The sequence below is a fragment of the Condylura cristata genome, unplaced genomic scaffold (assembly GCF_000260355.1).
Source record: "Condylura cristata isolate star-nosed mole 26May11 unplaced genomic scaffold, ConCri1.0 scaffold00026, whole genome shotgun sequence".
NCBI lineage: Eukaryota > Metazoa > Chordata > Mammalia > Eulipotyphla > Talpidae > Condylura > Condylura cristata.
Window position 1 is genome coordinate 6,625,608 of NW_004567127.1, and position 23,997 is coordinate 6,649,604.

The window sequence follows — 23,997 nt, forward strand, 5'->3', positions numbered from 1 at the left end:
CCCACTGTGTCTCTGGTGAAGCCTCTCGCCCTCCGCATCTCTGGCCTGTACCCCAGTTCTGTATGAATAAATCTTTAAAAAAAAAATTAAGCAACTTGCTAAGAGAATTAACCTTCCCAGCTAATAACCCCTAATTACATTAGCATGTTAAAAATTATAGTCAGGGTCCCACAAAAAGCAAGAGGATTTCAAGAGGCAAGAGATGTGGCTAACAAATCTGATTTCCAACTGACAGGATTTGGTGGGTTCAAGCCTTCCCCTTGGTCTAAATTTAAATGGATGACTATTACAGAGCTTCACAGTTCCACAGCGACTGAACAAGCCCTCTGAGAAGAAAGAATGATATACCTAAGTGTTAAAGTGATCACTCTGTTTTCCTTGAAAGGAAAAGTATGGTCTTTAAAAATCCTCCATTCCATTCTCAGAGGAAATGCAACTGTACCACAATATGCCCTGATGGAGGAGCCACTACTGGAAGATACTTATATTTTTGCTTCTTTAAGGCAAAAACTTTTTTTGTTATAAAACATAAAGCATAAACTTTTTTTGTTATAAAACATAAAATTGCATTATTAGCAGTAAAGAGATAAGAAACGATCCTTCTCACTTATCTTTACTAAAAGTGAAAAACTAACAAAATTCACTTTATTTTAGTAAGGAATAAACCATGAAAAAACTGATAGCTCAACTCTTCAAGAATCCCCCCCCCACACACACACTCAATATACACACAACACAGCATGAAGAGAACTCACAACGCCCTAATGATTGGGAGAAAATTTTCTCACATAATACTAATGATAAAGGATTGACCAAAAAGATATACAATGAGCTGATGAAACTCAACAAAAATAAAGTGAACAATTTCATCAAAAAATGGGCAGAGGGGCCTTCCCTGGTAGCGCAACACTGCAAGCTGGCCGCAGCCCCACAAGCTGGCCGCAGCCCCAGAGGTGATCATCACATGGCCCAGCAGACCTCTCCTGACCAGCCCGCTGCTCACCTCAGCAGTGTACTTTGTTGATTTGCCTCTCCTGTTCCCCTCTCTGTCGCTGGTGAATCCTCTCACCGCCCTGCACCTCTGGCTTATACCCCAGTTCTGTATGCATAAATAATTAAATAAAATAATAATAATGATAAAAAAAAAGGTGGGCATAAGAGCTTTTGACACTTCTCCAGAGAGGAAACGCAGATGGCCAAGAAGCATATGAAAAAATGTTCAACATCACTTCTAATAAGGGAGATATAAATTAAAACCACACGAGATGCCACCTCACACCAGTGAGAACGGCACCCATTAAAACAACTAGCAACAAGGAGAGGGTGAGGAGAAAAAGGAACTCTCCTGCACTGCTGGTGGGAATGCAAACAAGTACAAACACTATGGAAAGCTGTTTGGAGGTTCCTCAAACTGCTAAACATGGAGCTTCCCTACAACCCAGCAATCCCACTCCTACCCAAAGGACACAAAAACACTGATTCAAAAGGACACCTGCACCCCTGTGTTTATTGCTACTATATTTACAATAGGGAAGACATGGAATCAACCCAAATACCCAAAAGTAGATGAATGGATTAAAATGGAATATTACTCAGCAATAAAAAAGATAAACTCATGCCTTTTGCAGCAACATGGATGGAGCAGGAAGGGATCATGTTTAGTGAAATAAGCGAGAGAGAAAAAGAAAAATACCGATGGTTTCACTCATAGCAAGAGTGTTAAGGGATGGGGGGGGGGAACAACTGTAATAAAGAAAAAAATGAAAAACAACAAACAACTATATAACAGACATTTTTCAAGGGTAGAGAGGAGAATGGGATCAAAAATGGGGTAGGAAAGGTGCATGGGACTTCAGTGGTGGGGAGTCCAGGGGATTACAATCGAGATGGTAAAATGAACAAAGTGAAGAATGATATAAAAATAAATTTAAAAAGAGAGAGAGAGAATTCACTCATCCAAATAAGAAATATATCAAGAGCAGTGGACTAAAGACAGAATTCCTCAGATCTGATCCTAATTCTGCTTTATCTCTATGGCATTAGATAATCATTTAATGCTGCAATTACTTTCCTAAACTTTAATACTAAAAGTAATCAGAATCTACCAAAAGACCTGTCTGCATCTCTTGACTTTAAGATTGATTGATCAAAATTGATTGATGTATGCATGCATGGGAGAACAGGGGCTGTTGGCCAGACTCAGGGATGAGAGGATTCACCAGAAAGAGTGTGAAGAAGAAACCAATCTACTAAACTACACTGCTGAGAGTAGTACCGGGTGAAAAGGAGAGGTCTGAAATTCCATGTGGGCTGGCTCCCCAGCCGGTAATCGAACTCAGGTCCCAGTGGTGAGACAACCCTTGCACCACCAGGGAAGCCCTGACATCTCTCCATTTGTGGAAAGGCTACAGCTGCATGTAAGTTCCTAAATTTGCACTATTTAGTTTCACCTCTGAAAATACAGAAAAAAGGAAAAAAATCATCTCCAAGTTTTCAAAGCCAAATATGAAAGACTATCTCACTAAATTAAAAAAATAAAATGTATACATATACTTGCACACAATTGTCATGCTTTCTTATTTTACTTAGTTTCCAACATTGAAATCCTCTTTTCTGAGACCTTTCATCAATTCTGAATCTGATTACCACAAAGTCCCCTATTCAAAAACTTAAGATCTGCAACTTCTACTCTTTCTTATTCTGCTCTATGCAGAATATTTCACTAAAATATAGAAATCTCATCGAGGGCCCTCCTTGGTGGTGCAACAGGTTAAAGAGCAGCACTATGAAGCTATCTGCAGCCACCGCGGCATGAGTTCCATCCTCACCCGGAGCTGACCCACATGGCAGACCTCTTCTGTCCCACCTACTGCTCTCCTCAGGAGTATATTTCAGTCAGTCTGCTTGTTCTGACCCCCATCCTGTCTCTGGTGAATCCTCTCACCCCAACACCTCTGCCCTGTACCCCAATTCTTGTATGCATAAATAAATCTTAAAAAAAATCTAATGAAAGTATATTCCAATCAATGTATATACCACAGCCAATTTACAGAGCCAAAAGACAAAGAAAATGACACCCAGGAAAGACTTAAATGAGTTTGTTCATCTCATGGTATAGAAAAAAGCACAGGAGGTTTTATAAACAGATCTGAGTTCTAACGTGGTCCAAACACTATGTGACTAAAAAAACATTTCAATCTCTTTAACCCTGCTTCCTAATGTGGGAAAGAGTGTAACAGCCTCAGACCTGAAGACAACAGTGTACATTAGACAATTTATTTCTGTCCAAAGTCACACAACAAATTGTTAACAGTCAGCAGGCCTCCGGCAAGAGTTGCTCCCACGACGCATGCTGCGGCCTCTGAATGAGCACTAGGCGCAGGCACACGATCAACCAAGTCAGAGAAACAAGAAAATGTGTATTTCTGACACTAACAACTGTTTTTATTTCCCAGTAACTGGTGCAACAAAAGCTGCTTTGTTCTTTAGTAGACTGACTCAGCATTAAAGTACAAACTGAAGTGGCCAGAGATAAGAGGGGGAGGCTTACTGCCCTGAGGCACAGTAAAAGAACCACAAACGTTAACATACACAAATTCACAGGTTGAAGTGTTTTATTTACTCATTTAAAACATGAGAGAGAGAAACGACAATATACTCACAGTATCTGAAGATTGGAAAGAAACCTGAATACACCATCAGCTATGTGAGTTATTCTGTTATCCCCTAAATTCAATCTCTCCAGTAAGCTCAAACCCACAAAGGCAGATTCATCCAGGCGAGTCAACTGGTTATAAGATAAATCACTGGAAAAAGAGATCATGTAAAGTGAGAAATTCATTGTATTTTAGTTGAATTTTCATGTTCCTATTCTAATAAATGTCTAAAGAGGGATGTTAGATCTCTTTGCTGGTCATGGCAGCAATTTATTCTGACCTGCTCTAGGCCAGAGATCCATTGAAATACCACCCAACACTTACAGTTCAGACAGTCTTTGACAAAACTCCCATGCATCGGGGCTGATTCTTTCAACAGCATTCTGGCTCACATAGAGTTGTTGTAACATTCGCAATCCATACAGCCACCCCTTGCTCACTTCCGTGAGGTTATTATGCTCCAGCTCTCTGAGAATGAGAGAAAGCATAGAGAAAAGGATTCAGAACAAGGCATTTCACACCGGGCACAGCAATGAGAAGAATACGGAATATGTGTTAAGTTTTGCTCAGAGAGGCATAAACCTTTGTCCAACCCAAATGAGTCAAATTCTATTTAGTAAGTATTGACAGCTTACTTAAAATTCTGTTCCAGAAATGCTAAAATAACAGATCTATATAATTAACACACCAAGACATACATTATACCTGGTTCTGGATAAGCTCTGATAATTTTAATCAGTCAAACATTAAGAAAATATAAAGCTTTTAGATGAAATGTCTGGAAAAATGACAGAGGTACCAGATTAGCTAATAAAATTTAAAGAATTTTGTGCACACTTATTTCCTATCAGTAAACAAAGAGAGACCTAATATCTGGATAATTAAAGTAATTTCCTAGCCATTTGGCACCAAAAATCCTAGTTTCACTTGTTAGGCTCTCCATAGTACTTACAGTTCTTCCATGTTATCCAAGCCAAAAAAAGCTCCATCCTTAAGTTTACTAATTCCATTCCGCTGCATTTTCAAAGATCTTAAGGAGTCAAGTCCTTGGAATGTGAGGCCTTCCACAACTTTAATCCTGTTTCTTTTAAGTTCCCTTTGATTAAAAAATAATAATAAAGTGGGAAAGTGGTTTGGTGATTTGCTTTAATAATCATCAAAAAGAGGGCCCTCCCTAGTGGCACAACAGGTTAAAGCACAGCACCATGAGCACAAACCACTGGAGCACGAGTTCGATTCCCAGCCAGGGAGGTGACCCACATGGTATAGCAAACCTCTCTGACCCACTCACTGCTCCCCTCGGCAGTGTATTTTAGAAGATCTGCCTGTTTTGGACCCCACTCTGTTTCTGGTGAACCCACTCATCATGCCTGCCATCATGCCTGCACCGCTGGCTTGTACCCCAGTTTTTGTATGAATGAATAAATAAATATCTTTTAAAAATCAAAAAGAGTAAAACAATACAAATGAAAACATTATCTTCTCATAATCAATTCAGTTACTTACAAGAATTGAAGGTGAGGTAGCTTGAAGATCTTGGGTGGAATCATGCTAATTCTGTTTCGGTTTAACTTTACCACTAATAAGGAGCTTGATAAATTATCAAAGCAACCAGCCTCCAAGGTAGTTATCCTATTATTACTCAAATTTCTAAAAAGAACAAGATAACAACAAAATACACTAAGTGAAACAAATTCTATTTCTGGAAAAATGCCCAAAGTCTATGAGTCCCAGATCTACAACTCAGAAACAATACACAATCTTACAAATAATTAACCTGTTTTGTTTCTTCAACTATAAAATAAGGGTAACAACTACTTCATTTGGATTATACAACAGTATATGTGAATATACTTTGTAAAAACACTGGCACACAATCTAATTATCCTCGTCATCATCATTATAAAGGGTAAGTCACCATTTAACAAACTCTTATGCACCTCTTAGAAAACCGTAAAAACTACCCTGGATACTCATCATTATTTTCTGACACGGTGCCCTTTTTTTTGAGGGGAGAAAAGCTCAACAACCAAAAAACCTAAAAAGCTGATTCTAGGTTTGTTTCATATAAGCATATCAAATTATAACAAGACAGTTCTGGGAAGATAAGTATCAATAATCATAAATATATACTTTAGATCTATTTAAACTATTTTACTTACAGGTATTTAAGGTGCATTCGAGGAAATGAAGATGTCTTGATTTCTGATATTATGTTTGAGCTGAGATCTAAACTCTCAAGAGTAGGGTAAAACTGGAACACCTCTGCATTTATTTCTGGGATTATATTATGAACTCTACAAAACAAAGATAGTAGTAAAGCTACTGCCAGTGATTACATAATAAGGGAACATAAAACAAAATTTAAAGAACTATATACTACTCATAATTCAAATAAAAGAGCTGAAATTTTGTATACTTACAATGAAAGTACAGTAATATTAGATGTCAGTTCTCCAAAATAAGGAATTTCTGTTAGCTCATTATAATTCATTTTCCTGGACAGGTGGAAAATAGATGTAAAAGTTCAGTGAGGAAAATGTTACCTCTTGAATTCTGATTTCTGGCTAATATATATATTCTTTAGGATACATGTCAACTTTGAATATAGCCTATGACTCAGAATGAGTTAGATTATAATTTTAAAGTATTATATACTACTGAGAAGCTAGAGATTTTAATAATAAATGTGTTCTCAAGGGACAGATACACAATTGATATGAATATTAGGAAAATATGAAACAACTGCACATTAAATATGTTCAATACCAACTACACATTTAATGTGTTTAAACGTCTCTGAATAGTTACATTTGACAGCTCCTCATAAATATTAACTCATCCATCTCTTTGTACCAATATGTATACTTATAATTATATACAATAAATATACAGTTAAATTATATAATTTATAATATAAATACTTCTCTACATACATGTTTATAAATATATTTATAATATATAACATGTCAACACACTATTTAATTGTACTTTATATATTACAAAAATATGAGAGGATTGCTTAAAACACATGAAATGAATTCGCACATCAAGAAATGAAATCCGATTAATTTTACAGATGTCATGTGTCACAAACTCAGACGAGCAGCTCTTTAAACAGACTATCAAATAGTTCAGTAAAAATCCAATGTAATCACATTTCATTAATCTGGATTTCAATCACTGAACAATGTCAGCACTTTAGAATACAGAGAAAAGAAACCAGAAGGTCTCTAAGAAACAAACTAGAAGTTATAGAGTCCATGCAATAAAGCTGATGCACTTCCCACTGTAGTATTACCAGGTCTTTCCTCAGTCTATCCTTTCAGTTAAAAAGCTCGCCAATTGTTTGTTCATTCCTCAGCAAATAAGCAGCAATAAATAGGTGGCAGGGAAAAACAGAATGCAAGCAAGGAAAACTTTTAAGGAGAAAACTGACTTACATTACCCACGCACCAAATGATACCAAATGTAACATTTTTATAAATATGTATCAGACAGGACACTTCCACCTTACATAAGTCCAGGCATTTAAAAAGTGTATAAAACTAGGTGTTCACTGGCTGAAATTTGGGCAAAAAAGAAACAAAATATATTTATTTAGAGGAGGGGTGAAAAATCTTAAATTTGGTAAAGTAAACTAAATTTTACAGCTTTCTTAAAATCACCAACCTAAGGGCACAATGCCCAGAGAATCTGTGGTAGTAACAAAGCCAGAGGTGATCTGGCTTTACAGATTTTCAAACAAATGTCTTTCAATTTTGGACAGTATTTCTTTTGACAGCAATTTTCAACATCCCATATTCATAATTCACTGAATTGCCTCAAGGAATTCTAATGTAAATTTAAACAAATGTAACTTACACTTCTTGTAATGTTTGAGATTCCAAGCTGATGTTCCAGTTAGACAACCGATTATGACTCAAATCCCTAAATGGACAAAATTTCATTTTCAGGTTAGCATTGGAAAATAGACTTAGAAAAAGAAGGAAAAAAGTAATAACTAAAACTTAAGAATAGTGAAAGAATTCTCAAATGTGAATTTGAATAAAACAGACAAAAAGATATGTTACAAAGGATGAGCAAAAATGTATCTATTTACATTTCAAAAATAGCTTTTTCCAGGAGGTTTTTTGAAAACTAGAGGATATATTCATATGGTTCAATAATCAAAAAGTATAAGAGGATATATAGTAATCTCCCCATCCTTTTCTCTAATCATCCAATCTCCCTCCCCAACAAATGCAAGTATATCACTTCTTATATAGCCTTCCAGATAATTTTATGCATGCACCAGCAAATTACTACACAAATAATTTATTGACAGTTTTGCCCCTTGCTTTTTCATTTAACATCTAGCAGTGTTATCATTTCTTCATTCCTTTTAGTGAAATACTATAAGCACTTTTGAAAAAACTACTTTAATAATATATACCTTTTAAAGCAACGTACATTACACTTTACTTAGCTAGAGATTAAGTATGAATAGACATCACTAGTCAAAGATAATGTGCTTCCCTATTAGAACTGGAACTGACCATATATGGACCATATCCTTGACAGGGATGTGGTCTCTCTTGTTTATTTAAAAAACTAAAAAGAGCAATCTAATTTCAGGAAAGGGAAGTTCTTCAAATTATGTTAATGATAGTGGTAGCAGTTAATAGACACCAAGAACCAGGCACTCTTCTGTTTTTTTAATATTTACACATATTGGCTACCTAAAGCCACAGTTTATGAGGCAAATATTTAACAATCTTTACTTTCCTAATACAGAAGCAGGCAGAGAGATTAATAATTTATCAATCTAAGGTCACAGAGCCAATAAGGAAGCCATAAACTTGAAATTCCATCTCACTTCTAGCAAGCAGTTTATTTGATAGGGATTTCACTGAAATTAGTCATGAATCTAAATATTTAAATAGGCTTAAAAAAAATTCACCCTGATGCTTCCTGGCAGCTTTACAAGACTTAGGTGGAATCCAGCCCACACAAGCTGTCTGCCTAAGAATGTATTATACATTACAATATGGCCAGCAAGAGGGAAACACCAGAGAAACATTACAGATCACTGTAACTCACTGGGCCCCCACAGGCAGTTGGCAGATGCATGCAGGTTTGGATGATGTCTCTATCAATTCATTCTCCGCTAGATTCATGTCTGCCCATCTATAAAACCTAACCACTTTGATTTAAGGGCGTACTTTACACCATACATAGCTAATGGTAGGAAGAAAAAAATCACTTTTCCACCACAGTTGTAAAGCCTTTATCTAAGATATCTAACCCCAGGTATCAACTCAAGGACACTTAAGAATGGAGAAGCATGAGGGAAAGGTATGAACTCATTCCACATGAATTTTATTTAACATCAAATACTTTCATCCAATTCACACTCATTAACAAGCAAATAAAATTTCATACAAACGAAGGTGGCTGATCTGGCAAGCAGAGCAAATATCTGTATAGCAGGCTAAGAGTGTGATTTATTCTACATCTCATGCTTGCTAAAATTTAAACTTCTTTCTTCCTTTTATACACTAAGGACATTCTTTTTAATTTAGCAGTGCGCATTATGCTTTCTCACAATCTAATCTTCCTGGCAGTGTAACTCTTGACTATACTAACCCGCAGTGGTTCTCTCACAAGATATCAATGATGACCAGATAATCGCTTAAAGAAAAGCATTACCAAAATCTAAAACAATCAAGTTAAACCCAACATGTGCATGGCTGAGTTTATAATAATATGGGGTAAACCATTTTGTATTTATTATCATCAGTAAAGAATGTACAATATCTCTACTGGAGAAAGAGAAAATTCCTCTAGACTTTTGTTCAAGAGAACTCAAAAGATTCCTGAAACACTCTGGAGCCTCTCTACAGGGTAATGCTACCTTAATGATGTATGCTTTGAAACAGACTCATAGGTCAGAAGCCCGCCCACATGGTAAGGCTCTTTGGACCCTTCTGCAACAAATTCACTTGAACAGCATTAAAAGACACAAATGATGAACTGAAATACATCTCCACCCAAAACAGTACTCACAGAATGCAATTGGCATAAATCACTACATATTAGAAAAACAAGAGTTAATTTTACCTTTACTGAAAGAATATTGTTTAGAGTGATGTTTTCATGTAATATTAAGAATCTACTGTTTTGTTTTTGAAGGTGAAACTTCAGGTGCCTTATTAAATCATTTTCAATGACTTAATTTCTTCAAGGTCAAGTCCCTTGTATATACTTACTTTCTCGTCACATCTCTGCAGCTATTGAAGTAACAGCTCTTGTTTAGATGAACATACATACAATAGTTAATCTGTAGCATGTGCTAGATAGACTCTGCTGTCGTAAAGCCCAGACCTATCCTGACCCACTAAGGCCGCTCTTCTGGCATATATTCTCTCAATTCTCTATTCCACCATGTGGTCAAATTTATTGGTAGGACTCTAATGCTGCATTAAAAAAAAAAAATCAGTGTAGCTGTTTAAGTTATCAAAACATAAGGTATCTAATTAAAATTAATTGATCTGATCATCAGGTATATGCAATAAATATATATTGAAGCATATGCTGGGCATGGCTAAGTGCTACAGTTACAACATTCTAATAGCTGTTTTGTCACTTTTGAACCCAACATTCACACTATAAAGAAGTGGAGTCACTCCAAAACAAACAAATTCAATACCAATTCCACGATTCCCCTTCACTAGAAATATGTAACTTTCTTGTAGTTGGATTTCACCCTGCAATTTATCCCTATGAAACAGATGGGAACACACAAACACATCCCTGCTCTCCATAAGCAAATTCTCCATAAGAGAATTTGTATAATATTTTAAATTAAAGTCTCCCAGTAGCCAGTTATTAGTTATTATAGACCTAGTTCACATAAGTTAACTCACGCTCGCCTGTCTTTTTTAAAAGCCAGTCCTGAAATAGAAAACAGTTGTACAAAGATTTCCCCCTTTGAAATATCACTAAAATATACTTAATAATTTGAAGTAATCTAATGCTTGATAACTAAAACTTAAAATCTAGTTTTGTGACATTCAATAATCCTTCCTTTAGCACCACTAATATCTGAAAATAGTAGTGATACAATGATTAGAGAATGGTCTTAGAAAAGACCTCTAATTGTTGTAAACTCAGCTCTCACTCATGCTAATCTACAGGGATGTAACTGTAATAAATGATGAATTATTAAAGTTCTTGGTATCACAAGGAGCCAGAGGTGCCATTAATGTAGTCATTTAGTACCATCAGGGTGTAAATAATTTATAGGATTTATACATAAATGCAACAGTTTGAGAAGGGGAATCAAGTTCTGCAAGCTAATTGCAAAGAAGTCTTGCAGCAATGGAAATGCAGGAATTTTCTTCTGTCCAGACACTTTTACGTCATCAGCAATCTTTTTGTTTTCAAAAATCTGCAGCATCAATAGGCTGAACTGTAACAATGACAACATCTCTGATAAAAAGGCCCTTTGCAAAAGTTAAAAGAATATACCAATAGTCTGACAAAGCTTCCCATGTTTATTCAGCATACTTTGCCCTTTCCTTTATGAATGGAATCCCCTGTCCAGGTGGAGCATACCTAGAATAACTTACTTTATTAAATAAAACCTCAGGATTATCATCAGTTACAGTACCATGGTTTAACATGTTCACACGTCTGTATCAGACTACTGAAAATGTTATAATAATGATAAAGCTCTTTAGAAATGAGTATTAGCAAGAAGTTGCCATATCACTTACATTATTGGCAGAGAAGGAAGAGCTGATCAAAGCCAAGTGTTAGTTGGGTTTCATTACTAATGTAATCCATCATTCCTTGGTACCCACAAGGTTTAACCGGGCACCAAGACACCTATCTCCACAAATAAGCACACACTTAGCACAGGCTATACTTTTCCTGCAGCAACCCAACTAGAATTTGCTTCCGTAAACAACATGACATTGTGACTTTGAAATTGATATGTAAAATATTAAAGGGTATAAAAGAAACCCAAAATTTTAAAAGCATTTAGTTACAAATTTACATCACAGTTCACTAATGTTACACTATTTACAGTTTAACTTTAGTTTTTTCAAAGATTTGTTTGTTTATGCATACAAGAATGGGGGTGTAGGCCTGAGAAGGGGGAGGTGAAGGGTTCACCAGACACAGTGGGAAGCAGAACCGGCAGATGTACTGAAATATACTGCTGAGGGGAGCAGCAGGGGAGACTGGAGAGGTCTGCTGCGCCCTGTGGGTCAGCTGCGGGGCCAGGGATCCAACCACCCTGAAGCAAATGCCACTAGCTGGCAGTGCTGTGCTTTGACCTGCTGCACCACCAGGGAGGGCCCTAAAGTATAAAGGACTTTTAAGGAAGTAAGTAAAGCACAGCTCTCTTCAACTAACATTCAATAAGCAACAACTATTTATGGTTCAGTTGCTCACTGCTGCTATGTATTAGTATCACCAGGAAGACTTTAAAATCTTGACACTAAGGTCACACTCCAAATCAATCAAATCAGAATCACTGGGGGTGAGGTCCAAGCACTGGTATTTTGTATCACTCTCCAAGTGACAGCCTAATGTGTATGCAGCCCTGAGAACCACTGAACTACTTCAGAAGGGTAAAAGACTGATGACCAGAGGATGGTCTGCTAAGATTCCTTCATATCTTTTCCGTTTCTTACTTTACATCCAATAAACTTGTTTATCAACAAAGATTTAACAGGTACTACCAGATACTGAATGAAGTAGTAAGCAAAACAAAAACTGGTATGATTCCTTTGGGAATGTATAGGGATCACTATTTTTTTTTTAAAGATCTCTTTATTTATGTATAGAAGAACTAGAGAACAGACCAGAGTTATGAGGGGGTAAGAGGATTCACCGGACAGAGGGGGGAACAGAACAAGCAGATCTACTGAAATACACTACAGAGGGCAACAGTGGGTGAGACAAGGAGAGGCCTGCTCCATGAGGGTCAGCTCCCTGGCCAGGGATCCAATTTATGGCTCTTGGCTGCAGCTAGCTTTGCAGTGCTGCGTTAACCGGTTGTGCCACCCAGGAGGGCCCTAGGTTATATTCTTAAGGTTCTCTCATTGTAGGCTTTCTTGTTCAACTGTCTCCTGAATTAAGAAAATGGCTTGGAGAATACAACAGATTTCATGGACTCACATTTTCTATTTACCAATTCCAAACGGGCCAGGATAAAAAAAGATGAAAATTGTTAAAATCCTTAATGCAATAAAAAACATATTGTATGTGCTTTGAAATAATTTTTGAAAGTGAGACAGTTTGCAAAACCACTGATAATGTGTATCAGATTCTAGCAATACTATATAGCTGTATATTACCCCCCACCCCACCTTTAGGTATTTACTAGGTCTTTTCTTTGTTTCCTTTAAAGAATAAAACTGGGGGAGCCCTCCCTGGTGGCACAACAGGCTGGGATGCAGCACTGCAAGCTAGCCACGACCACTTCAGTGCCAGCCCAGAGGTGATCTGCACAGCAGACCTCTCCAGTCTCACCTGCTGCTCCCCTCAGCAGTGTCCTTTGTCATCAACCTGCCTGTTCTGCTCCTCACTCTGACTCTAGTGAATCCTTTCACTGCCCCTGCACCTATGGCCTGTACCCCAGTTTTGTATGCATAAATCTTTTTAAAAAATAAAAGAATAAAACTGGCATGTCTGACAGTATAGAAAGACAGAGTATGTTACAGATCTCCACAATACCTCTGATGGGATCCCAACCTTAGAAACAGAAGCTGCTGTACAAACTGGCATGAAATTAGACATTAGAAACTCCACAAACCTCAGCTACAAGCCATGATACTCTCTGCATACAACTGATTATTCACAATTCTTTATTAGTACATACTTAAAACATTCTGCAAAGCCCTATTAAAACAAATGTGATCCGAATAAAGAACAGATTACTTATTTATGCAAGTTTTTCTGAACTTTGATACAATCAAGTAAATGTAAATTGGGAAACAGCATTTAGTAGTAACTTAATGTGCCTTAGAATTTTTCTTTAAAAAAATCTTAGGGCCGGCCCTCCCTGGTGGCGCAGCGGGTTAAAGCACAGCAATAAGAAGCTAAAGCCACTTCCGCATGAGTTCGATTCCCGCCTGCCCCGGAGGAGACCACATGGCGAGGCAGACCTCTCCTGACCCGCCCGCTGCTCCCCTCAGCAGTGTACTTTGTAGATCTGCCTGTTCTGCTCCCCACTCTCTCTGGTGAATCCTCTCACCCTCCGCATCTCTGGCCTGTACCCCAGCTCTATATGAATAAATAAATAAATCTTTAAAAAAAAAAAAATCTTAGGGCCCTCCCTGGTGGCACAGCAGGTTAAAGAACAGCATTATAAAACTAAAGCCACTGCAACACGAGTTCCATCCCCTGCCAGAAAGGTGACCCACATGGCGCGGCAGACCTCTCCTATCCCGCCCGCTGCTCCCCTCAGCAGTGTCCATCAATCAGCCTGTTCTGCTCCCCACTCTGCCTCTGGTGAATCCTCTCACTGCCCCTGCCCCTGATCTGTAATCCAGTTCTGTATTCATAAATAAAATCTTTTTAAAAAATAAATGAAAGCACAAATACGAACAAATCTTAAAGTTACAATGAGAACAGAGAGACTAAGGAGTAACTAAATACATGCACAATCCATTCAATCTGGTACAGCTGTGGTTTCCAAGTATTAGCCCACCATGCAGTTATCAACGATCCATAGTGAGATGAAAGTAGTAAGAACAAGGCTGCAAGTTCTCCATAATGCTCAATTTATTTTAATAATATACGGAACTGTCCTCAACCCTAAAGCTACATAAGTCCTAATTTTCTGTGCTATCATGAAAGACCAAGTAGCCAAGGAAGAGGATTTCTAACACCCTTACTCACCAAAGCAAGAACAATGTGATACAAAGCTCTGCACTTGTGGAGAAACCAGTCAAGTTTTAAACAGCCAAATAAAATTTGAAAGAGCTTTTGATCTAGACACATAAAAGTAGCATCTGGCTAATTCTGTTAGGAAAAAATTGCCATTTTCTATCTGTACTCACATAGTGTTCCTCATATGATGTGAGCAACCAATTCTGACACCATGCAATTATGTCAATTATGTCACTAACTGGAGTTAGTGTAGTCCTTACAAGTTAAAAGCTCAATCTCCAAGACTGCCCCCCAAGTCAGACACCCATCACAAAAGTAGTAGGTCCCCATGTTACCCACAACTTCTGAGTTGGCTACAATCAGAGATTCCCACACTCTCCCCCTCTTGGATTCAATCACCTGCTACAATAGCTCACAGAACTCAAGGACACTAGCCCATTATTAGAATCTTAGTCATTAATAAATAACCCCGCCCATCATCATCTGGTATGAAAATACCTTCTAGGATAAGACCACTAAGGTTTACAGGCTTCTATTCCATACTGTCAGGTTCCAAAAGCATTGTGGTCTAGGCAGAAATGATGATACCACTTACTGTAAGCTTCTTTCAAGGTGTTAGTATTATATTTTTCTCACTATGCAAACCATTTGTTTATTCCTTTACATTCAACTCTCTATTTATTACACTCAGCCTCTCCACTTATTCCCAAACTCTTCCACCTTTGGAAGAGACATCAGATTCACCCACTGTGCTGGTTGAGACTGCAAACAACAAAGGTAGTCTACAAGTTATCCTCCCCCTTCCCAAAGTCTACCCCCATTCAGCTTAATGTCACACAGGTACAAAACCAATGTGCTGTTTTTATCACCAACAACATAGCTGCAAGGGGTTAAGACAACCTACCCCATCAGACCCTTAGGAATTATGGCCCAAACTTAAAGTATTGGTTTCTTCCTTAGAAACCATCTGTTTCTGGGCCCTCCCTGGTGCCACAACAGGTTAAAGCTAGGTGCAGCCACTTCTGCGCAAGTTTGATCCCGGGCCACAGAGGTGACCCACAGCACACAGCAGACCTCCCCTTGTCTCCCTGCTGCTCCCCTCAGCAGTGTACTTCGTCAGTCTACCTATTCTGCTCTCTACTGGTCTCTGGTGAATCCTCTCAGCTCCCCTGCACCTCTGGCCTGTACCCCAATTCTGTATGCATAAATAAATAAATCTTAAAAAAAAATCATCCATTTTCAGCACTAGTATTTGCAGCCTGGGTCCTATGACCACTACATATCAGATAAGGGGGGGAAGGTGAGGTGATACTGGAGGAGAAAAGTAGTCATTATGCCAGCATACTCCTCCCTTGTAAAAAACTGCATAGTCATTCCAAGCATTCCCACGCCCTTCTCCCAGATCTAGAAAAAGGGACTCTATCAGTGACTTTTCCTTCGGCCCCAACTCATGTTGAACATGACACATGTAAGCCAACCCTTCATGGCTTTATCTCCCCCTATTGTACCCTGAAGAAGTGGTGGGTCATCCAAACTGATACAATTATCTTCTGCCCTGTTTCTTTCACAGCATGGTGAGCAAGTCCATCTACCATCAGATAAACAAATTCCAGTCCAGAGTCAGGGCCTGTGGCTGTCAGGAGCTGACAGCTCTACCAACACCAGCCTCACCTGCAGCTGTGTTCAGGGTATTCCCACCAGGGAGTGCTCCACCGTCGCTTACAATCTCTCTCTTTTGCTTGCAGACAAACAGTCCTTACCGGCATTTTAAAGTGGCTCACAAAGTGTAAGAACAGGTCCATCTCTGTACTGCTGCAGTCCCCATATCTACTCAATTCATGGCTACCTCAAAGCAAACACATCAGGATACCTGTTTGATTCCAATCGCCTTCAAAATGTTGAGGCGAGTTTTTCTATGGGCCCTGACATGTCCTATTTTAATAGGCTCCTCAGCTTGCCAGAAATATATTTTCCATGGAGATGTGTCCCATTTACAGACCAGGTTCCCATGGCTCTTATGCCTGACCAAGTGGTCAGGCCACTGGCCACACAACAGTAAAATCTGAAGCATAGGGTGGGTGGGGCTTTTCCTACTGTTCCTGTCCAACTAGGAAAACAGCTTCACTTCAACCCTTGAATTAACCTCTTTCTACAGAGTGGTGGCCTTCCGAAAGTAAGTTCTCCTGAAACAGTTATCCACATGCCAAACAGTTTTATGTTGTTCAGTTGTGAGCTGTTTATAGGACACTGCCCAAGTGACAACAGAATCTTCACACAATTCTGCAGCTGATCCTGGGGGGAAAATGCTCTCTATACTAGAGTGTACTTCCTCTGGGCATTCTCCAAACAACTTAGATCCTGAATAAACCATTTCCAATTTATGATATAATTCTTCTGGGCACTGCCCACCCTGTTAAGAGTGTTTTATACGACATTACCACTCAAGATAGCATGAGCACATCAAGTCTCAAGATTATTTTTATGACTTCAGTCATAGTGGTAGTTTCAATTAAGGTCCAAGAGTAGGAAGTTTGTAATTGCTCTACAAACGAATTTTCTAGTCCGAAGTTCCATTGCTCACTGCTGGGAGGCACGCACAGGCTTTTGCATTAAGGCCCAGTCTAACATATACACACAGGGCTATCACAAAGAGACCTATCCCTACCAGCACTCCAATTTCTATCCCACACTATGTGGGCTTCGGCAATCTTACTGTTTTCCATTTAGCATGCTCAATTAATACTGCTCAAAGGGTAGATTTACACGCCTGTTTTATAACACTCAGGCAGAAGAAACATTTTCAAGCTGGATACAGCATTCAGCTCCACAATACAATTAGGTAAAAACCTTTTCAAACATTAATTCTCCTACAAAACATACCTTAGACTCCCAGCTATAATCTCCATTAGAACTTTATTGACAGGTTTTGATTTTGCAAAACTAGGGAAATGCTGCTCAGCTACAAATAACATACATTCCACACAAGAGGTAAAGGAGACACAACTTCTTCACATAGTGTGTTTAAACACTCCAACTTTCATAACTCGTCAACTTTGTATGTACTCTCAGTCCTTCAGGAGTTCACCAATGGGTGTTGGTGCCACAGCATGAGGGACTCCCCTACTGAGGAATCTTAGGAACTCTCCACCTCCTGACCATGTTACCCACTCTCATGCAGAAATTATTCTGGGTTCTTCTCAGGAGTTGTCACCTCTGTCAAACTTCTCATTTAATCCACCTAACCATTATTACTCCCAAGAAACTGCTGGTCAGGTTCCTCATTGAAATTTGTCTTCAGAGTTTTAGGTTTCTCCAAACTGGAGCAAACAGTAAGGCCCTCAATGTTGGAGGCAGTAGTGCATATTAATACCTTTTTGTATTAACCCCAGTATCAATTTTCTCAAGCCATTTCTTAATAACCACCTAAAGCTTTCCATTCTACTAGGATAAGTCTAATGTGTCTTCCTTTTCTTTTTCATCCACTTTACTCCCAGCAATATTTGCTTTATTCACCTCACTTCTTTGTAACCAATAAAAAATTTCCACCTTGCTAAGACCAGTCTCTAAGCTTTCTCCTTTACCTTTCTGCATTCCCTTGTTAATTCACCTAATGTTTTTATAAACATCTGTAGATGTTATTAAAATAGAGGAAGAAAAATTGAGACAGTATAACTGTCCCTTGGTTTTGCAACAGTAAGGTTCAAAGGACTGTCCAGGTAAAATCATTCACCATGAGCTGTGTAACAGGTATATTCAGAGGGTCATTATGCCATTACCATAAACAGTCCCACAGTATATATATGAAACAGATCATCTGCTACATCAGGAGTTATTCCAATTAGCATTTCCAGGGGAAGTGGGCAATCCCTTTCTCAAGATAAATGAATTTTCAGTGGATTTTATCCATCCATTAATCTTATTTTTGTGTCTGAATCAGATGTAGCCCTAAGTGATTGTTTTGCAGTGAGCTGTTGATTCTGCATCAAACTGAACAAATTCCTTCTCACTGCACTTTAAAACCAGAAACTGCTCCTAAGTTACTCCCACAATCCATTAAGTAAAGATTCTTCAGGAAACATGCAACTCATTCACATTGTTCTCCATGACTGCAATAATTTCTTAAGTTTTTCTCTCCTCTCTTCTTAGTGACCAGGTCTTAAAGGGTAATTTCTGTTGTCCTTGTAAACGTTTTTCCTTGAGAGACAGAACTGAGGCTAGTGTCTGAAACTAAAACTCAATGAAATCTAAGCTTGGCATAATACCAAGGTCCAATCAAGGTCTCTTGTAACTTCGTTTCACTATTACAGATATCAATAAAAAAGGTATTGAACATTTCACCTTTTTCTTATTAGTTTCCATTCCCTTATGCATCCAGTAATCCAATGTGTAGAAAACTGGATCCATCTCTAAATTCCACTGATAACTTTTACATTTAGCAACTGAGATCAGAGTAGCTGCTACGCCATGCAACGGCCAAATGGCTGCTGAATCAGATTCCCAGTCCCCCATCCGCTGACCCTATTCTCTTTACCAACCACAAGTTTCTGTGAGCCAGGGCCATTATAGCAAATCTCACTTCTGTGAAACAAACGTGTACGAGGGAAAATTCCCTGTGTTAAAAGAAAAATACCCAAAGACACCCATTATAGTACAATAATCTTTACTGAATATGCTGCAGGCTTTTCCAATAGGTGCAGGCACTGCTATAATGAAATACTGCAGTGATGGAACAAAGGGATCAACTTCAAATATAGCCGACCCTCCATATCCATGGGTCCTCTACCTGTGGATTCAACCACACTAAGATCAAAATTATGTACAATATATAAGTCCATGAGGGTGTGTCTATAATAAACATGTACAGATTAATTTTCCTGCTATATAGCATAACAAGCATTTACATTGCAGTTATACGATAGTAGGTATTGTAACTTTATTATACTTTACTTATATATGCACTGGCCACTAATATACTTTAGACTTAAAGTATATGGAAGGATATGCAAATACCACATCATTTTATATAAGGGATTTGCTCACAAGGATTCTGGTATCTTGAAGGGCGGGGGTGGTTCTGGACCAAGCCCCCTGGGTCACCATGGGATAACTGTATTGCATGAGTAAGTGGGAAGTTAAAGTCAAGGGATAGGGTGGTAGGTCAGTGAATAAAAAGTTACTAAGAGGAAACATCAGAAGTAATGGGGCTTCTGGCCAAATACACCTAACAGGATCTTACTGAAGTAGGCCCAGGTGGTCATCTGGAGGAGAGTGGAAATAACTTGATCAGTTATCAATAGTAATCAGACATCAAGGGTGGGAGCTTCTTGTTAAACTGACTTAGAAGTGTTCTTGTTAAAACTTCACAGAATGTGCACAGGTGGGCCTAGAAGGTGGTTCAAAGGGCTGACCAAAACTTAGTCAAAGAATCTTTGTCAGTCCTCACTCTTGTTAAGAAGAGACATCCTGGGCCCTCCATGGTGGCTCAGCGGGCTAGGACGCAGCACTGCAAGCTAGCAGCAGCCACTTCAGTGAGAGTTCGATCCCCAGCCCAGGAGGATCCACATGGCACAGCAGACCTCTCCTGACCCGCCCGCTGCTCCCCTCAGCAGTGTACTTCGTCAATCTGCCTGTTCTGCTCCCCACTCTGCCTCTGGGAAGTCTCTCACCACCCCCTGCACATCTGGCTGTACCCCAGTTCTGTATGCACAAATAAATCTTTTTTTTTTTTTAAAGATTTATTTATTTATTTGTGCATACAGAACTGGGGTACAGGCCAGAGGCTCAGGGGCGGTAAGAGGCTTCACCAGAGACAGAGCGGGGAGCAGAACAGGCAGATCGACGAAGTACACTGCTGAGGGAAGCAGCGGGCGGGTCAGGAGAGGTCTGGCTCGCCATGTGGTCTCCTCTGGGGCAGGCGGCAGGCGGGAATCGGGAATCGAACTCATGCGGAAGTGGCTTCAGATTCTCAGTGCTGTGCTTTAACCTGCTGCGCCACCAGGGAGGGCGGCACAAATAAATCTTCAAAAAAAAAAAAAGAAGAGACATCCCTATTTCTTCTGGACAATATTAGTGTGTTTTCTCATTCAGTAGCGTTCTGTTCATTAAGGAACCAGCTAGACTAACTGCTGGGACTTGGTATTAGATGATATTTGCTCAATGATGCCAACAGTCAGGCAATGACTGAAGGGGAGTTTCTATGCAAATAAAAGGAAAACAAAAAATAGTTAGAAACATAGTTTTTTAAGTCCAGTGGCAGTCATTTGAGATCTTTAGGTGACTGAGGTGATGATGATTCAGACAGTAGTCATCTAAAGAATTTTCCTGATTTGCAGCTTGAATGTCTCTTGTGGAGACATCAAGTATTATGAACCCTGTGAGTGGTCCATATAGCAGGAAGCACAAGGATTAATCCATACATGATCTGTTGTGAATTTTTTTTTTAAGTTTATACCAAGTTATCAAACTTCAGTAAAAGGGGTAGTTTTAGTTCTCAGTGATTCAGTCAGGAAGGTAGATGAAAACTCTGAAATATTCCTTTGGAGGGCTATAGCTAGATATTGGAGAAAACTAGAATCGAGAATTTAGTGAGAACTGTCAAAATGCACAAAACAAAACCCACAAGGATGCAATGTAGTTTTCCACTGAAGTTTAAAAAAAGATTCTCTACAAGCCAAACTTTTGGTTCTTGTTTACAAAATAATTCTGGTCTTATTAGATTTGTGCAACAAGAATAATGCCTGACTATATGAAATATTTTTGTGTTTACTTTAATAGAACTGTGCAAATAGATTAGACGTCTAAAAATCTCTCAAGGCTAGGAAATCAATCCAGGAACTAGCTACCATCTTTGCCACCCACGCTTACAGATTAAGGATAAAGCCTCTCTTCCTGAAGTTCCCAAGATACTCACAAGTTTCTGGACTGATTTCCTAGCCTTAAGAGATTTTTAGACATTTCTTCAGCAGAACTGTTTTCCAAGGTATTTCACTTGAACTGAAAAGTGTCAATTTCATTATAGGACTTTAAAATTTTTTGAATGTCATTTGGCTTTAGACAATTTGTCTTTATTAAACAAAAAAAAAATCCACACACAAAACAGATACATAGAACTATTCCTAATTACTGCTTGCTTACCAATGGCGGCTCTTTAAAAGTAGGCCACATTTCTTTTAATTACTGTTAAATACAACACTGTGATTTTGAAACCTGCACCAGTTTTAGTCTGTCAAAATTAAGCAGTTAGTCCAAGAATTTCTTAGGAAAAGGCACTTGCTGCATAACAAGGAAGCTGTGCTAGGTTTAATTTAGATCATGGCTTCACTAATATAAATCTTTTAATTTTACCTGCATCTTCACTAATATGAATCTTTTAATTTTACCTGCATCGACAGAACCAGAAATAACTACAAATGTTGCTAACATAAAAATACAAAGTAACTGGGTCCTCCCTGGTGGTGCAGCCGTCTATTAGAGAACAGCGCTATGGAGCTAAAGCCACTGCAGCATGAGTTCCATCCCAGCCAGGAGGTGACCACATGGTGCAGCAGACCTCTCCTGACCGGCCCACTGCTCCCCTCAGCAGTGTGCTTCCTCAGCCGGCTTGTTCTGCTCCCAACTGTCTCTGTGAATCCTCTCATCACCCCTGCTCCTCTGGCCTGTACCCCACTTCTGTATGCATAAATAACTCTTAAAAAAACACACAAAGTATTTATTATACTGCAGACTGATGTTACTCTAACATATGGTTATTCACGTTACTGTAATTGTCTTATGGCCAATGTGTGGTAGCTTTTTTTCCTACCTAAGCTCAGTCTATTTGCAAATGGAAAATACTTGACCCTCTAAAGCATAAAACCCAAACAATGCCTCATATTTTAAATGCATCACAAGTTGTTCGGTTTTCTGACAACTCTTTTTTTGAGATGTCCCTCAATAACTACAAATTATTACTATCCGAAGTCGGTCAATTAATAAATGTGTTGCTCAGTTAGTGGCAGAGAAGTAACTGTAAGTTAGTGGTTAAGAAGCCCCGTAATTCAGCATTTAATACCTACTGTTGCTCTTAATGCCAACAGGCTGACTCAGACTAATGAGCTCTCCGGTGCCACTGCCTAACACAGGCCTGTCAAGATGAGCACTCCGCAGGAGTCTCCAGAACTCACCCAACCACTGGACTTGCCTCTCTTACATAAAGAGGGGTGAGTTTTAGGTTCTCTGCCACAAGGACGTGCACTGAGAACAATTAAAGCATCTCACGATTTTGGAGAGAACATCCCTTCCCTTCTCTACAGTGAATCCTAAGGTAGATCAAGACCGCTCCGCAGAAAGACTTCGGTCTGGGTTAGGACCGGCTCTCCGAACACAAGAGGAGGCTTTCAACCCCGGGAGGTGCCGAAACAGAGCCGAACTGCAAACTAGACCGCCCCTCGCCGTCCCTGGCGATCCAGGTTGCAAATCCCCGCGCCTGGGGACCAATCACGCTGGGGAACCTGCAGGACGCTGCAGCCCGAAGTGGGCGCAGCTCGCCCCGCCCAAAGCACCCCGAGTCGGGGCCGCTGCTTCAAAACCTACGAGCCTTTATCACTGTCCCCGCCCCGGGAGACGCGAAGCCCCCGACCACAAAATCTGCTCTTCACACAAGTCTAACGAGCCTGAACACCAGGTTGCGGGGTCCCACCACCGCCCCAGCAAAGTTCAAGGCATCGTAACGGCGTTTTCCTTCAGAACTTGGGCGCCCGACCGCGCCCTCAGACTGGGCCCGTGTCCCCCCCCTACCGCCAGGAAGGGGGCGGTCCCCGGCCCTTTCAGCCCCCCGCACCCCCGACCACTCTACTCACAGGCTGGTGGCGTCGGGGGGCAGCGGGCGCGACAGCGCCCTCCAGCTCGGGGCGGGCACTTTCCTGCGACTGCAATCCAGCAGAGCGGCGCGGCAGGAGCAAGGCGCGGGGCAGAGGCTTGCCCCGGAGGCCGGCAGCAGGAGGAGGGCGGCCTGGACGGCGAGCAGGAGCCGACCAAGCCGTCCGCACCGACGCTCCAGCTGCGGCTCCTCACGGACGCCTTGGGGCGCCGGCGCCATTTTCCACCCCCTCCCCCCCCACCTGGACCCGGCCGAGAAGAACCACCAGCTAGAAAAGGAGGCTCGGCGGGGACGTTTGGCGGCCGCGACACCACCCTAAGCCCCAGCAGTCTGCAATCCGCTGTAAAGTCAGGTGAGGGGCGGATACCGCGCGGCGGTGGGAGCGGCGGTCGAGGACACGGATGAGGCCCCACAGACTACGACCCGCGCCCCGCCCCGCGGCACGACGTCTTCACGCACGGGAACCAGCCAATCGGCGCCGCCGGACGGGGTCGCGTCGGGGGCGGGGCCCGTGAGGAGGCGGGGCCGGAGACCGCGAGCTCTTTAAGGAGGATTTTAAGGTTCCAGGCTCCCCTCGGGGGTCCGCCGCCGTCC

General features: G+C 40.3%; 1 protein-coding gene across 1 annotated transcript in view; it reads right to left on the reverse strand.

The window, feature by feature from the left end:
- LRIG2 (leucine-rich repeats and immunoglobulin-like domains 2) overlaps nt 1-23,780 on the reverse strand; it is a 39,629-nt gene extending 15,849 nt beyond the window's left edge. Inside the window, exons 1-8 of the mRNA XM_004689637.2 lie at nt 23,384-23,780; nt 7,521-7,586; nt 6,080-6,154; nt 5,819-5,953; nt 5,163-5,306; nt 4,609-4,752; nt 3,981-4,124; nt 3,663-3,806 (exon numbers count right to left, since the gene is read on the reverse strand). Coding sequence (XP_004689694.1) covers nt 3,663-3,806; nt 3,981-4,124; nt 4,609-4,752; nt 5,163-5,306; nt 5,819-5,953; nt 6,080-6,154; nt 7,521-7,586; nt 23,384-23,622 — 1,091 coding nt within the window. The 5' untranslated portion in view covers nt 23,623-23,780. The remainder of the gene's footprint in view (nt 1-3,662; nt 3,807-3,980; nt 4,125-4,608; nt 4,753-5,162; nt 5,307-5,818; nt 5,954-6,079; nt 6,155-7,520; nt 7,587-23,383) is intronic.
- Nucleotides 23,781-23,997: the final 217 nt, after the last annotated feature.